The sequence below is a fragment of the Agelaius tricolor genome, unplaced genomic scaffold (genome assembly GCF_023055355.1).
Source record: "Agelaius tricolor isolate 1412-34295 unplaced genomic scaffold, bAgeTri1.0.p SCAF_11, whole genome shotgun sequence".
Taxonomy (NCBI): Eukaryota; Metazoa; Chordata; class Aves; order Passeriformes; family Icteridae; genus Agelaius; species Agelaius tricolor.
In genome coordinates, this window is record NW_027269271.1 from 24,899,128 (window position 1) to 24,914,739 (window position 15,612).

General features: G+C 42.8%; 3 protein-coding genes across 6 annotated transcripts in view; 1 reads left to right on the forward strand and 2 right to left on the reverse strand.

The window, feature by feature from the left end:
* The window catches only part of LOC139593997 (collagen alpha-1(III) chain-like), a 46,216-nt gene extending 42,144 nt beyond the window's left edge, over nucleotides 1–4,072 (reverse strand). Inside the window, exons 1-2 of the mRNA XM_071435594.1 lie at nucleotides 4,002–4,072; nucleotides 1,814–2,157 (exon numbers count right to left, since the gene is read on the reverse strand). Coding sequence (XP_071291695.1) covers nucleotides 1,814–2,157; nucleotides 4,002–4,072 — 415 coding nt within the window. The remainder of the gene's footprint in view (nucleotides 1–1,813; nucleotides 2,158–4,001) is intronic.
* Nucleotides 1–5,712, forward strand: part of RNF11 (ring finger protein 11) — a 29,915-nt gene extending 24,203 nt beyond the window's left edge. Inside the window, exons 2-3 of the mRNA XM_071436714.1 lie at nucleotides 3,975–4,144; nucleotides 4,487–5,712. Of these exons, the coding sequence (XP_071292815.1) occupies nucleotides 3,975–4,144; nucleotides 4,487–4,658 (342 nt within the window). The 3' untranslated portion in view covers nucleotides 4,659–5,712. The remainder of the gene's footprint in view (nucleotides 1–3,974; nucleotides 4,145–4,486) is intronic.
* Nucleotides 5,713–6,566: 854 nt separating this feature from the next.
* Nucleotides 6,567–15,612, reverse strand: part of TTC39A (tetratricopeptide repeat domain 39A) — a 51,294-nt gene continuing 42,248 nt past the window's right edge. For all 4 annotated transcript variants that reach the window (XM_071436712.1, XM_071436709.1, XM_071436710.1 and 1 more), the window contains one exon: nucleotides 6,567–15,238. In XM_071436712.1, the coding sequence (XP_071292813.1) occupies nucleotides 15,118–15,238 (121 nt within the window). In that variant the 3' untranslated portion in view covers nucleotides 6,567–15,117. The remainder of the gene's footprint in view (nucleotides 15,239–15,612) is intronic.

A 15,612-nucleotide genomic window follows, 5' to 3' on the forward strand; every position in this document is an offset into this window, starting at 1 on the left:
GCACAGAAAGCCAGGGAAACTTGTGCTGATACCACTGACTTTGTGAACAAAGAGAAAGTTGTGTGTCTCCAGGATTATGGGCATCTGAGGTGTTTCATCATTACTAAATTCTTATGGGGAAAAATAATTGACTAAAGCAAATTAAGTGCCAGAAAGTGATTTTTATTTCATTGCCTGACAGCGATATGTGGATTTGATTATTTGTTTTGGCCTTTTCTAGGGGTTTTTGCACGAAGTAATAAAGTTAGCATGAAATTTCATCTTAGTTCGAAGTGCCTTACATCTTTATCAAATGATAAATAACACAGACTTTGGCTAGAAGTTCAGTATTTTGTAATTTTGTCTGCAAAAACATTTTCCATGGTCGATAAGAGAAATATGAGACACCAGAGCAATAAATTCATGCTTGTCTTTGGAGTAAAATAATAATTACCTGGGTAATACAATCTTTTTTATATACACCCATGTCAGGGGACCCCTGGCTACAAATGTGAGCTGAGTGAAGTCTCGACTCGCTTGAACACCCACCCTGGAGGAGCAGGACCTTGGTCAGTGAAAGCAGCTTTTATAAACTGTGAAGGATTGGCAAAGGGGTGATAAACCCACACAGGACCAGCAGCTTGGAGTTGTTGTTGGGTGTTTTAACTCCCAAAATCGCTGCAGAGATTGGGATGGGGAGAAGTGCGGGGCTGGAGCTGCCAGGTGGCTGCGGGCTGGGCCAGCTGGGTGTGTGCCCAAGGGGCTGCCGGGGGCAGGAGCCCAGCTCAGGGGGGTTGGCCAGGGTCTCCTGAGGGAGCTGGGGACGTCATTTTGCACTCAGAGAAACCCGGGCTCTCAGACTCTCGTGAATAAGTAGTTCCAGATAGTTTTAGAATCGTACAGGTATGAACACACCTTTTCTTTTTAGCTGTTGGAGGGGCAAGGGCTGGTTTGAAAGGGTCAGTGCTGATGTACCCTACAATGTGATGCTGCAACGTGTGTGGCTGTGTTGTTCATTTCCCTGGTGCATTGATGTGCAGGGCTCGGTTTGGGCAGGCTTTTAGCAGCAGTCGGGAGGGAGTGATCAAAGATCAAAGTGCCACCAGGCAGGGTGTTCAGTGCCCGGGGATCCAGTGGTCTCTGTGGGTTATTTACAGTAATTTGTTCTGCATTTTTCACAACAGCCACACCAACCCCAGCTCTCTGCATTCAGCAGTGTGAGGATGTCGTGGTGAAAGACAGCACCATTCTCACCCGGTTACTCCTCTGACAAGAGGTTCTTGTCTAGAATGTGAAATTGTAGAAGCCCCCAGCTGGCGACTGTAAATTCCTGCCTTAATGGGCTGTGTCAGACGCGTCGGGGTGGCTGTGCCGGGAGGGAACCTGAGCCTGGCTGCCAAAGGGAGGAGTTTCCATCCAGCCCAGAGTCGGGAAAGCATTGGTGTGCTTGGAAAGCATTGGTGTGCTTGGTGCCCAGCCCCTGTGCAGGGAAGGTGACACCCAGGGGAGAGGGGCACTGCAATAATGCACAAGTGGCTTCTCCAGCTGCAGGGTCCCTCAGTGGTCACTCACAAGTGCCTGTAGAATATTAGAACAAGGAATGAGGTTTTGTTCTTGTCTGGCCTATCATAGCAGGTTTAAAAGTTGTGTTGATTTCCTGTCCAAAACTTATCCAAAGCAGTTGTTGACTGGGCAGTGTGTGACTGTTGTTCCCTTCAGAGTTGTCCAAATGTGACTAACTCACAGCAGATTCTTACTTAAACTGTAGTTTCTTTTTGTTGTATCATTTTTGCTGAGATCATCAGTTTGCTGTTCCTCTGCATCAGACATTCACCGTCAGTTTTCATTGCTACTTTCAGACATTTTGAGGATTTCTTGGATCTTTTGTCCTCCTGTTTTTGCCTTTCATTGAATTTTTCTGCATTATCACTTGCAGCCATGGCTTCAGCCATGGGAGCTGTATTAAGTTCAGCTCCCTCCCCTCCTCCTGCCCATGTTGGGACCAGCCTGTGCTGTGCCTGTGGTTTGTTGTACTGCTCCTCCTCTTTTCCTAGATGGGAAGGAGGGTACATCCCTCTCCAGTGCTGATTGTTCTCTACATCTGTGTAACAATGAAGGAGGTAGCAGGAATGTCCTGCTATTGCTTCAATAACCTGTTCAAAGAAGTACAGCAAAGCCCTGGGGAAAAAAAGTTACTGATAGTTTGTGGTGTTAAGTTCTTGAAACATAAAACCAGGACCAGGCTGTGCTTCGAGCTGAAGTGTTCAGTGCAGAGGGTCTGCAGCATTTGTCAGGGAGAAATGCTTTATTTTGCTGGCACCAAAGGTTGCAGTCACTTTCTGAGTACTGTTCTATCTGACAGGCCTGCCCTAGGTTCAGCTGGTGCTTTTCTCTGTCCAAAGGATGATTAGAGAATGCTTTAGATAATTTAAAACACTAAAAGGCAGCTAACCCAAAAGAATTCTGTGATTCTGTGAAATATGATTCAGAGTAGTAAGGAAATTAATCACTTGGAGAACCCCTGGCATTCTGTCTTTTGAACCTTCTCATAATTCCTCTGAGTCCTGCCAGGAAATGAGAGGGGGAGATCTTAGGCTAGCTAAATTAAGAGATGACTCTGAATTTTACCCCACAGCTGAATTGCCAGTGGCAGGCACTGTGTTCAATGAAGAATTGCCAGGCAGACTTGTGTCTGTAATTAGCATTTCTCACCATCAAGGGCTTCTGCTGCTGGGTGGCACCAGCAAGAGCTGCTCACTCCTGGGACAGCTTTCTCCCAGCCTTCCAGGAGTCCTGTCTGGCTGTCCACGTGCTGTGATTCCTGGCAGTGAAAGGAGAAGAGCTTTACTGGGTTTGACAAATGCAGTGTTACATGTGGGAGGTGACCTGTGCTGCCTCAGCTGCGCACACCTGCCCTGGGCTCAGCTCCCACCAGCGTCCTCTAAAACAGCAAATTTGGCACTTGCCAAACAGATGATTCTGTGCATTGTGTGTCTGATGCAGCAGGTTTATTTTCAGACACATCTATAAGTTTAATTTTTTTCTGCTGTGTAAGAAGAACCATTAAAATGGGTCTCTTGCAAGAAATTGCCTCCCTGATAATAGCAGATTTGTGGCTACTGGCCAATACTGTCCTAATAGTGTATCCTGTTCAAAACTGGTGTTTATGTACCCAAAAATGCTTTAAAAGCAAGTAAATTAAATACCATGTTAATATAAATGTTAGTGAAAATATCTGATCTAAAGTTCATTAATATTCAAAAGAAGCTTCTCAGAATGTGGTTAAGGAAGGACTATATAGCATAATGGCTATATGTTTCCTGTATTTATTTTGAAAATATATACCTCAAACATATCCATAGTTGAATCCAGCTTGGGAGAACTTGTAAAGTCATATTAGTGTATAAGAAGAAACACAAAAGTTGGATTACTTACTTAAGCTGTTGTTTGTGCTGTCCAGGTTACATTCTTTTAACACATGAAAATTAAATTTACAGTTCTAGATTTAAGCTTGTGTGGCCCAAAACAATTCACATACATTTTAGTTATTGCAGAGGAAGTAAAACCTTCCTCTCTAAAAATTTTGAGAGTAACCAGTATCCTTATCTTCCCAGAGAACTCTTCCTTAATGCAAAAAGAAGATAAAATTTATAGACTCTACTTTCAGATTTGCAGATGCTGGGGGCTCTCCCTAAGCCCTTCACCAGGTGCCTGTAAGGTTCATTTGTCTGCTGGCTTGTGGAGTTTCTTGTCCACGTGTCTCCTGTATGAACAATTCCTGGAGATCAAAAGCTTTTGCAGAGAACAGCCACGAGCAGCTCCTTGCTCAAATACTGCCCTCAATTCTCTCTCCTGTTCCCATTACAATTATAGCCCCAAAACCACCAAGTAGGAGTGGGAGTTCATACAAATATTTGTAGGGCTGTGAACTGCACTGTGCTGCGGAAGGCTGGGAGAGCTCTGGGTGGTTTTTCATGGCCACATTTTGCTTCCAGGAGCAGGTGCCTGTCCCTGTGTATCACCCCACGCCCAGCCAGACTCGTCTGGCCACGCAGCTGACGGAGGAGGAGCAGATCCGGATCGCGCAGCGCATCGGCCTCATCCAGCACCTGCCCAAGGGCGTCTACGACCCCGGCAGGGACGGCTCCGAGAAGAAGATCCGAGAGTAAGCCCTGGGACAGAGGGAAGGGATGTGGCTGCTGTGCCCATGGTTTGGGATGCTACCCTGGGAAACCTGGCTTTGCCTTCTTCTCAGGGACTGTGATTTAATGGAGCTTTTTTAAAAAGAAGGCTGATGTGGGGAGTAGCATCCCTGCCGAGGGCAGAGGGTTGGAACTCTGGGGGCTCCAAGATCCCTTTAACCCAAACCACTCCATGCATCTGAGGCTCTGTCCTTTACCTTACACAAGTATCTACAAATACTAAAAGCATCCAGGAATAGATATTATACTGTTTTTAATTTCCAGGTTGGTAACAGCAAGTTTAATATTTTATTTTTCCTCTCCAGATGTGTCATTTGTATGATGGACTTTGTTTACGGGGACCCTATCCGATTTCTGCCGTGCATGCACATTTACCACCTGGACTGTATAGATGACTGGTTGATGAGATCCTTTACCTGTCCATCCTGCATGGAGCCAGTGGATGCAGCACTGCTTTCATCATATGAGACTAACTGAGCCAGGGTTTCTCTACTGAACCTTCGAGGAGACCATCCACTTCAATGGGTTTGATCCTTTTGTCATTCAGCCCAAAGAGCCAGGAATTAGGAATTAAGATCATGCACAAAGTATACATTTCCTAATAAATAAATAAAAAAATATTCCTGAATGGCTGCAAATATTGGAAAACATAGTATTTTAGAGACTATAGAAAAGTAGGTTGTTATTTTTAATGTAAAGCCTTGACCCACCATTGTCTTTTAATGTTTGTTCTTACACCCATATATAGGAATTGTGTAAAGTGTTACAGCAACTGTAAATGTTTAAACTGCGTGTATCCAATTTTATTAGCAGCAAGATAAGAGTATTTTTTTCCTAAATAAAGTAACCAGTTTTGTTCTGATTCTTTTCACAAGTCCTGGCATTTGGGTCAAGGCTTTATTGAAATCTACATTTTATAACACTGGCACAAAGAAATAGTTTTAAGCTTGTTTGCACAGTTCTTTTTCTTTTTCTTTTTCTTTTTTTTTCCATTGGAGATGGAATTCATTGCCTTAGGTCTTTTTAATAGTGTATTGTTATTGTTGGGCTGGCTCTATGCTTGAAAACCAGTTTATTTATAACCTGTTAAAAGTGCTATATTTTGTTTGCAGTTAGGAATATGCAGACTTCAAAGTGATCTCCTAGCTTATAAGCAAACTGAGATGCATTATCCCTTTTCTACAAGTGATGCAGATTATGAAGAGATGACACAAGTCCTGCAGTGAAACTCTGGTTTCATGGGGGTTTTTTTATAACTTCCTTCGGTTTTGATGAAATAACAGTCCTTAAACTTTAATATGTGACCTTTAACTTGATCAGATTAAAAGTGGGCCAGATGAACAATAAATAGTTAAGATGCCATAACTGGAAAAAAAAAATATTTGGAACTAATCTAGTGTTAGCATTGATCACTTATTCTATTTTTTTCTCCCTAAAATGGTTGTCTTGGATAATAGCAAATGGATACTGCATCTCTCGTTCTTGTAGTTCTTAGGTTATCAGAAGTTAAGAATAAACATACTGTATCTCAGTCTCCTGTATTAAATGTATCTGTTGAGCCCTGCTGGCTGGCACATCAGTCCACCAAACAGGAATGAATGCAGAGAGGAGAAAAATCGACTTTGTTCTGCACATAAATGCAAAGTTTATATAAACACAGAGTGTCAGGGTAGCAGTGGAGGGGCAAACAGTCCTGCTATAGCCAGAATGACACAATTCCCTGATTTTTGTAGCAAACAGAACGTGCTTGTTAAGAGAGGCTTCAGCAAAGATTGTAGCTGTAAAGACCTTTTTCCACTTAGCATGATTTTCTCCTTTTTTCTTCTCCCCCACTCCCTTGATCTACCTTCTGTGACTTCTGTGCATTCAGTGCCACCCTGACACAGTGAGAAGCCCTGGTCTCATGAAATGAAACACAATCTCAAGTTAACCACAGCAAATTGGGGGATATTCTTTGATTGTGTTTCAGATGTAGTTTGAGTTCTTGATACAAGAAGTTGTGTTTAAAGACCCAGGTCCTTTGAGGACTTTTAGTGCATTTGCAGTAGAGGAGAATTGTAATTCTGTGGGTTATGGGTAACTGGTCAGCACAATGGAGAGTCAACATTTGTTTGTTATTCCTGCAGCTGACAGCACCCTGCTCCCTTAGAGAAGAGCTCCAAGGAGCAGTCAAAAGGAACTGAAAACACTCTGCAGTTCTAGATTCACTCAAATGGCCACACATTTATCTGGACACAACGTTTTGCTGAATTCATACATACCTAATTACATGGATCCAAATCTGGGAAGAGAGACCTGAAGTTGTGCAATATCATTGTTCCTTTTCATCATTCCATGTGTGTTCCTTTGTGTCCTCCTTTTTGTCTGTTTGTTTCAGGGGTTGGGTTCTTTTTTTTTTTTTTTTTTTTTTGGTAAAACAATGTCCACATTAAGTATTCATTTCTTTATCTTGTTAAAACTGGCAAATGAACAATTTGAAAAAAACAGTGTTGTCATGGTGGTATTAATCTTTATTTATTACAAGACTCGATTAAGAAATATTTAAAAGAAGTAGGAAGTGATGGATTACTGAGCTGAATGCTTTCCTAGGCAGCTGACACCTGAGCAGCTGAACTTCTAACACTGATACTGACTGGGCTAAGGGAAGAAATTACTTTTATTAAAATACTTGTTAAATAGCAAAAAGGTGTGAAGGGCTAAAACTGGAGCTGATGACACAAGACTATTCCAAAAAAGTTCAAATTTTAGCTTAAAAACAAATGTGTAAATATAACAAATAAATCAAATTATTTTTCAAGTGTATAGGTACAATACTGTTCTGGGTGATTTCTATTTCAAATGCAAAGAAGAATTGATCTAAATTTAATGCAAAATAATGCATAACCTGAAATTTAGCTAATTGTAGAACCAGATCTGTGTTTTATTTCTACCATCTATAAGATGAAGATATATTTACCTCCTGTCCTAGAGGTGTCTAACAATTACTTGCACTTCAAACACATTAAGACAATCCAGCACAGCACAGCTATTCCCAGCTGGAGTCTCCTGCAGCTGGGTGAGGGGAAGGAGTTGGCTCTGGCTCACCTGGACCTGTTCACCCAAAGTCCTTCTTATGCCAGGCTGGGCAGGCCCATAGAAAAATGTCTGCAAAGCAGTTTGAAGGAAAAAACAAACAAAACTCTTCTCTTAGAGCCACTGTGTGCAGGTACCCGAGTGTGGGGGTGCTTGACAGCCCCAAGAGTTGTTGCTTTGAAGCATTTTCCTAGGGCCTGTGCTGTGGATGAAAACACTGCCTGCAGTGATGGCATTTGTGATTTAGGGCTGGAAGTGGCACAGCAGCCCTGGCACAGCCCCAGCTGGGCTCAGGGATCACCTGGCTCCATTTCAGCAGCACAAGGGACAGGGGCTGTGAAACCCCCAGGCCCCAGGTCAGTGCCACCACATCCCTGCTGTCCCCTGCACAGAAACTGCAGGGAGGGAGGGCAGCACCTGCACAGCAAGGATGTGCTGAGGTTCCACTTGCAGATGAGAGTAGGAAATGGATTTTGTCTCCTGCATGACAGGGAAACTCTGACAAACCTGCAGCCAGAGATATAATGACAAGTAAGGAATGCTCAGTTTTGTAAAGACCTTCATGCTTTAAAATTCTTGCATGGTACAGGAATTACCACTTTAATCATTTTACTTCTGAGGATGGTAATCCTTACTACTGTTGCCAGTTCATTATGTGAATCTGGGGGAGAATCATACATAAACAAACAAACCCAGCCCAGAGCATTTCTTTCTCAGGAACATGAGCCACATAAGGGTTTAAAAGCTCTTATGGTCTTGCAGCTTCCAGGGCTGAAAGCAGTTCCATGCTTGGAAGGCTGACAGGCTCCCTTTCCAGTGGCACAAGGGTACATTTCTGGGCTGAGGGATTATGAAATACCTGAATTTACTTCAGTTGCCACAGTTTCAGGACTTTGACATTTCCTGTCCTTGTGCAATTGTGGTAAAGATGAAAATTCTTTTCAGTCAGACTGCCAGTGAAATAAATAACAAGATGGCTGAAACTAAACATCCAGGGTCTCTCAGCAGTTAAATCCTGGATTAAAATGACTCAGGAAAAAAAGTGGATGCTGCTTGATTACAAACACAGTTTGTTACAGATACCACATTTTTAATAAAAACATTGTAGTTGACAACCTATAAAACACATGAATAAAATCTGTTCAGAAGAACCCTTCTTGACTTAATACCCAGAATAAAAATTAGCTTCAAGGATTAACTTTTCCTTTTATATAGCATTTAACTTTGAAGAATATAATTTATGCTAACCATCCTTTGCAGATTATCTTGCATTTAAACCTGTTCTGGGATAAGAGTTCTGGGCTTTGGAATTCTTGGTATGAAATGCAAAGTTAATGCTTTGTGATAAAGAGAACAGTCTAAATGCACTCTGCTAAAGCATCTTTTTGATTTAAGCAGAAGAAATAACTGTACTTTCACGCTAGCAACTGATTCATTACAACATCCACTCTGCTCTGACACTTTGCTAAGTAAAAGCTGCAGAGAGGAGTTTATAATGAAGAAATCCTTTGTGCAGAGCCCTTTCTGTGCTCCCACAGCACCGAGGTATTTGCTTGCTCAGCAAGAGGGGCCCAGGCACACGGAGAGAGCCCCCAGCCCTTCTCTGTCCTCTGGAAAACAAGCAGCAGAAACTTAACAAACCTGCTCTTTGCAGCACCAACCCCTACAAAACGTTCCTCTTTCTTTCCAAAAAGGCATTTCAAGAGCTCTGCACACAGCAGTAAATGTTGGATTCACCACACACATTGCACAGGCCCTGGCTGCCCACACTGAGCCCTTTCCCAGCCTCACTCTGCTCCCTGGCTGCTCTTTTGCCAGGGCTCTCACTGCACCATGACAGACAAAATTCTCCTTTCCAGCCTCTTTTGCCCACACTTCTGCCACGTTAGCAGGAGCTGCCTGTGTAATGCAGGATTCACGCTGGGGAAGCAGATTGAGGGAGGGAGACAAGGCAAGAAATCAAGGAGGGAAAGGATGAATCACTCCAAATCTCTTTTCTGAGCAGGACAGAGCCATCCCAGGCACTGTCCCACTGAGGCAGAGCTCTGCTAGTCCAGAGTGAAAAATGATGCCTTCAAATCTAGAGCATAAAACTGCATTTTTGTGAGGTTACTCCACTGAAGGGCTCTTGCTAGATTGCCTGTTTGCCTTGGGATTTCATCTTCTAGAAAGCTGCAAACTGCCCAGTCCTGCAGTGTGATCTACTGCAAACCATTAGTAAAGGCCTTTAACCTCTGCATTTTCCTCAGCCACCACCAAAGCTTTCTTTTCTTTTTAAAGTATCTTGCCTTTTCTAAGTACCGAATTTAATAAATAGTTGAAGCAGTTAACTTTTCAAAAAGCTTTGGCTCCAGAACCTGTTACCTCTGTGTGTGAGTATACATACATACATAGATGTTTTATGTATATTTATATATGCTTTTCTTTATGTATGTGTGTGTGTGACAGATCAGACAACAACAGAGCTGTAGCAAAGACACTGTGCATGGAATTCCTGCTGTTCCTTAGAAATACCAACATTTGTTTGCATCAGTGATGAGCCCAGCCAGCATCACTGAATGGAAACCTGACTTTGGTATCCACAAGCCATAAGAATGAAAGGCAAACCAAATTTTTCACAAAATTGCATGAGACACTGGAATAATCTCCCCAAGCAATGTTAGCTCTCCCAGCACTGGATACTTCTAAGATTCAGCTTACAGGGTGCTGGACAGGGTGCAGGGCCACCTTGCCTGGCCTCTGCCTTTGGCAAGAAAGGTTGGGCCAGATAATCCTTGAGGTTCCTTCCAACCTGACATCGTATCTATGACTGAAATATCAAAACTGTAACTGGCCCTGACGTTTGCATCTAAAAACCTCTGCAGCTGCACAGCCTTAGTGGTGGTGAGAGCAGTGCTGTACCCACATGAAGATGACCCTGAACATGTAATTCTAGGATCCTCTGGAGTTAACAGCCTTGCTTCACTCCCCAGAATGATTTACAGAACTCCCCTGAGATACAGTTCCTGTGCCACACCTGCAGAGCAGAGGCAGCTGCAGGCATCTCACAGCACATCAGGGAAAGCACCACACTGACAGAGCAGCAGCTCCTCCTGGGACTGCCCCTGTGCCACAGCTGACACCAAGCATGGCCCGGGGCTGCAGCGCTGCAGACAAACATCCCACACAGCTCCAGCACCAAGGATGTTGCTCTTACCTTCACACCCTGTGCACTGCAGGATGAAAGAACAGGAAAACTGTCCAGAGTACTGCAGCTTCTGCCTATCTTCTCTTTCCTCCACATCACCTATATTACTTTTAGGCCACAGGCCTGAAAGTGCTGTTCCTGTACTTTGCTAGCAGAAGATAAACTTTTCTTTGCCTTTTTTAACATTGAATCAGCCCATAAAAAGAGCATGCAGGGGGTTACAAGTGCTCTATTTTGTATTCTTCCTGTAAAATAGCCAAGGAGAGAGAAAGCAATAGATTTCCCTGCAATGCATAATTCTAAATAAACATTTTGCCTATGCTTAGCCAGCAATGAAAATAAGTAGGTCCTGAGGTTTGAAAAAAACACAGAAGATAATGGAGCACAGCCCAGTCCTACAGAGCCATGACTGAATTTGAGCAAACACTATGCAGAACTTTACCACAGTGCAATGCAGGTATTTATTAACCCTGTTGCTATTCATAAATCTTGGAGACAGGGATTGACTGGGCATGTCCTTAAAAGAAAGTACTTGGATTTTTATTTTTAAAACACCTGAAGCAAACCTAGATAGCATCTTTAAAAAATATTCTATGATGACAAATCATTCAATTAAACACTTGCTGGTACACGCTTTGCACATCACCTGCCACCAAAATGTATTTGCAGAACATAATGAGAAAAGAAGCAAGTTCTTTTCTAGCCTGTTCAGGTTGCCCAGTCTCATTCATCAGTGATGTTGCCAACCATTACCCATTTTCCTGTAGAGCAGTAAACAACATGACTCACCTCTTTATCTTCTCCTCTTCCTCCCAGAGGGGAACGGTGTTGATTGCATTGTTTTGGTCATCTCATATACATTTGCTTTGCTGCTGTGTTTTTATGCTTGAGAAGGCAAAGAAATGCATCTTGCAGCTGGAACTGGAGGCTGAGTGTTGTATTTAAACTCTTGGGAGTGCTTTTTGCATTCTGGAACTGACCTGTAGGAAAGCTTTGTCTCACATGGAGAAGCATTACTTGTTGCCTTTGTTGGGCCAGAGGCACACAAGCTGTCAGCCTGTGAGCTTTTAGTGAGCTTTTAGTCTTGGACCCAGGCCACAGATAACTAAAAATACTAAAGCACTCAATACAGAATTTAATGCCAAAACCAGTGTGAAATGGGAGGAAATGTTTGATATGATCCTGTTCTACGCTGCTGTATTTCATAAAATGCTGTTTCCTAAGCCAGGCTTTGAGATGTAAACAGCCTGAGGCCAGGCACAGTCAGGAGGGGACAGTCCCTATTCCACCCCTCCCTGATGGCACCTGTGAGCTGTGCATGGCAACTGAACTGCAAGCAAAGCAGGCTCCTATGACACAGGTGGAGTTGAGCAACCTTAAATGTGTGTTTCCAGATCACAGTATCGTGGCTGTGACTTCACCAAATTCTCTTCTAGCCATCCAGAAAAGCTGTGTCCAGGTTGAGCTCCAGCCCAGCATCCCTCACCCCACAGTTTGTATCCAATTTCGTGTTACTCACAAGAGCTGGGAGCTGATGCAATTGCACCTGACCAGGCCTCAGCAGGAGCTGCCTCTCCTCCCTCAGTTCCCTTGCACTCAGGGATTCCACATCACTGAGCTCATGCTAAAGGGATGCCCCTTCTACGGCCTTGCCCTTCCTGCCAGCACCACTTTCAGGTGACAGCATTGTCCCATGGGCCACCATGGCTGCTGCTGCAGACATCCAGGAAACTGAGGAGGAGTTTCTACCCCTCCCTGGTTACTGCAGGAAAACACTTCCTAGTTTAAAAAAAGACACAGAAGAAGAAATTAAGTTTGCGGATTTTATGATAAAAGTCCTACCAAGTGCAGAAAACTTCTGCTGTCTGAGTTAGTAATTTTTGTCTTTGGGTAACATCTCTGGCTTTGCTGAGGATGGGCAAGAGCTGATTGCAGCAGTTGTTGGCTAAAGCTGGTGCACAGAGTGGGTTTCTCAAGCATTGCTGAGACAGTTCAGTGTTTGAATGCAGAAGGAACTGCTCTTTCTGCAGTTGAGGTGTGGACTATACCCATCTGCATCTCCTGAATCTTGGCCCAAGCTTCAGTCTCTGCTGTGCAATTCAATGACAATATCTGCTATTTTCTGCTGAGTACCCTGAGGGGAGAGCTCACACCTTTGTGCTTGCCCTGATTCACTGCATTTGGGACTCCAGACTGATGAAGCAATTTACTGTCCTGCAGGGCTGCTCCAGGCACCACACACAGCTGCTGGAGGAGCAGTGGAAAAACCAGCCCAGCATCAACCTTCCAGCCCAGACTGACCCCATGGAGTTTGGATCCCTGCCATGGAGGAGCACCAAAAGGAAGGAACTGATGAGCAGAGAGATGTTGGGCAATTGCAAAAGTAACACATCAAAAAACTTACACAGTGACAATGTACCAGACCTTCCATTCATCTTCTCCTCAAGTGAATCCATATTATTACAGCCCATAAATCCTCACTGCATAAGGAAGGTGATTATTTGCTATGGCTTGGGAGCAAATTGGGAGCCAAGGAGTCAAACATCACAGTGAACTACAAAGCACTCAGCTGAAGCTGGACATCAGGCCCACAGTGTGACTGGTGCTGGTGTTTGGAGATGACTCTGAAAATCTAAGGAAGGTTATGAAAACCTTAGGAAAATCTTGGGATTTTCATTGCTGCAAAGCATCAGGGAAGCTGGCTGAGTATCACACAGTACATCCTTTTGTAATCTATCTAAGATCAGGCAAAAGCAAGTTGTGGGTGAAATTTCAAAGATGAGAAATGAATCTACACTCAGAAGGATTGTTCACTTTCTGCAAAGTACAATTTATGCTAATTTTCACGTGGCATTACTTGCTTAGAAGATGCTAAGGCTGCCAAAATATTTGAAAAGGACACAACTGGAAGAAGAGGCGTTATATGCATGAAGTAGAACAAGAAACTTTTTTTATTCTATACAAAGAATGACTGAATTTTTACACTGAAGTTTTGATGTGCAGCATGTAAATAGCATAACTGTTTATATTGAATTTTATCTGAATCGAGAAATTTATCAGAACTGAATTTATCTGAGAAAGTCACTTTAAAAAATGCATTCTTCATCTATGATTTTTAACTTGCAAAGACTTTTATAAAGGGCATCTATTTTTAAGACAATGCAAGTTCTCCATGTTGAGGAACTGGTGGTTCTGTCTCCTTGCATATTAATCTACAGTTACAAAACAATTTTATTTCCTTTGAGGAGCCAAAAGCAGAGCTATAAACTGTCAATTTTCTCTTCTGCTGGGAACAATCACTTTAGAAAGGATATGCACTGTGAGGTACATAGATATGAATCTTCCTGACAAACGTCTCCATTGGAGAGAAAGGGCTGTCAGAAGACCTCCCATCTCCACCCATCAGAATGGGTAATGGGGAAGAAGCTCTTTCAAAAGGGAGGTAGAAGTGTGCCCCAAAACCCCAGAGGCATACAGACATGGAGCTAGCCTGGAGAAAGCAAACACGAGGCCAAGCTGTGGTACCACTGACTTCAGCAGTTTTCTAGCAAAGCAGGGATTCCATGGCAGCATTGGAAAGCAGACCCAGCTCACTGCTCTGTTCTCAAAGCCCCTGACACAGAAAACCTCCCAAAAGATCAATAAAGAGCAGAAAGATAAAGGGCTTTGTCCTTTGTGCTGAGGGAGCCTGCTCCAACCCCAGCTTCCTCCCACAGGGAACATCAGCCCTGTGCAACAGGGACATCTCAGCTTGGGAATCCTAAGAGCAGCCACTGCAGGAGGAGCTGCACTGTCACAGCCACTCCTGGGTTGCTCCAGCCACTGCAGTGTTGCCATCTCCTAAATGACCTTCAAGGACTTGTGCTTTCAATTTGACATAAGCTTCAGATCATGTTCATTCTGACAAAAGACATTTCCTAAGAACCTCCCATTGTCAAAGAAGAAGTGATGCAGTTTTATGCCATCACAACCTTTCCCCTTGCAAACCTCAGTAAATTAATTCAGCTGCTACAAGCAGCAGACTTGACAGGAAAACCAAACTCAAGAAAAAGTCAAGGTACTTGCATAAGGGAGACCATTCTTTTCACCAGCAGGGTTCTTACAGAAGCAAAAATGGGAAGAGAACAGCTTCTCTTCTGGTAAAGAGAAGCTTCCTGTGCACAACTAGACATGCCCAGGATCCAGAGCTCCTCCCTGCTGTGAGATTTTCTCCCACCATTCCAACTAAGCAGGTACTGGGAAAAAGCAATGCTTCCTTCTCAGCTGCTAGCAGTATGGATGCAAACAAACATTTAGAACTAACAGATTAAATCTGGAAATCTTTAAGTTTTGCTGTTTGGTTTGTTTTTTCAAATGTTCCCCTTTCACTAAGCAAGCTACAACATAATGTTGCAAATGCAAGAAAAAGGCACACAATTGAAAAATTAATTACACAGATGGAGGTGTGTGCAAGTGTCAAAAAGCCACTGTTGGAAAAACAATATTTTTCAGGGTTATGGTTGGTTTGAGAGATTTTTTGCCATGTTATTACACTAGATTAATGTTTTATGCATCACCTTTGAAATTTTAAGTTATTTGGTTTTTCACTGACTTGAAAGAAAAGGAAAAATAATTCTAAAGTGTCAGTAATTTTCTGCACCAAAGTTTTCAACAAACAGAACATCAAAGAAGAAAAAGTTACGACACTGCCGAGGCTCCACAGTGCATTCCATTTTCTGGGGCGGATTTGGCTTGGTGCAGGGCAGCTTGAATTCTGAAATGTGTCCTTGTTTCCATGGAGTAATTCTTGTAATTTTGTCTGAAACAAAAGAAAATCCACTCCAATTAATATATATGTTAAAACCATTTCTAAGTTATCGTTGTATTACTGTTTTAAGCAAAACAACAGTAGACAGCAAAAAATTCTTTCTTCACAAGCTCCTTTGTTGCCTACTCTAAAATACAAGGCATGTGTTCCTGGCCAAACAATGCAGCTCTTTGTTCTTTATTTGTAGTTCCACTGTCTGGCAATTACCAGAAAAATATAGCTTAGTAAGAAATTGAATCTGGTCCACTCAATCAAAATATTGAGTCCACATTAATTATCTGTAACATCCACTTAGTTTACATTCAGAAATTAGAACATTTTTTCTCCCTCTCAAAGTGTAACAGACTGATTTGAACACAAATATT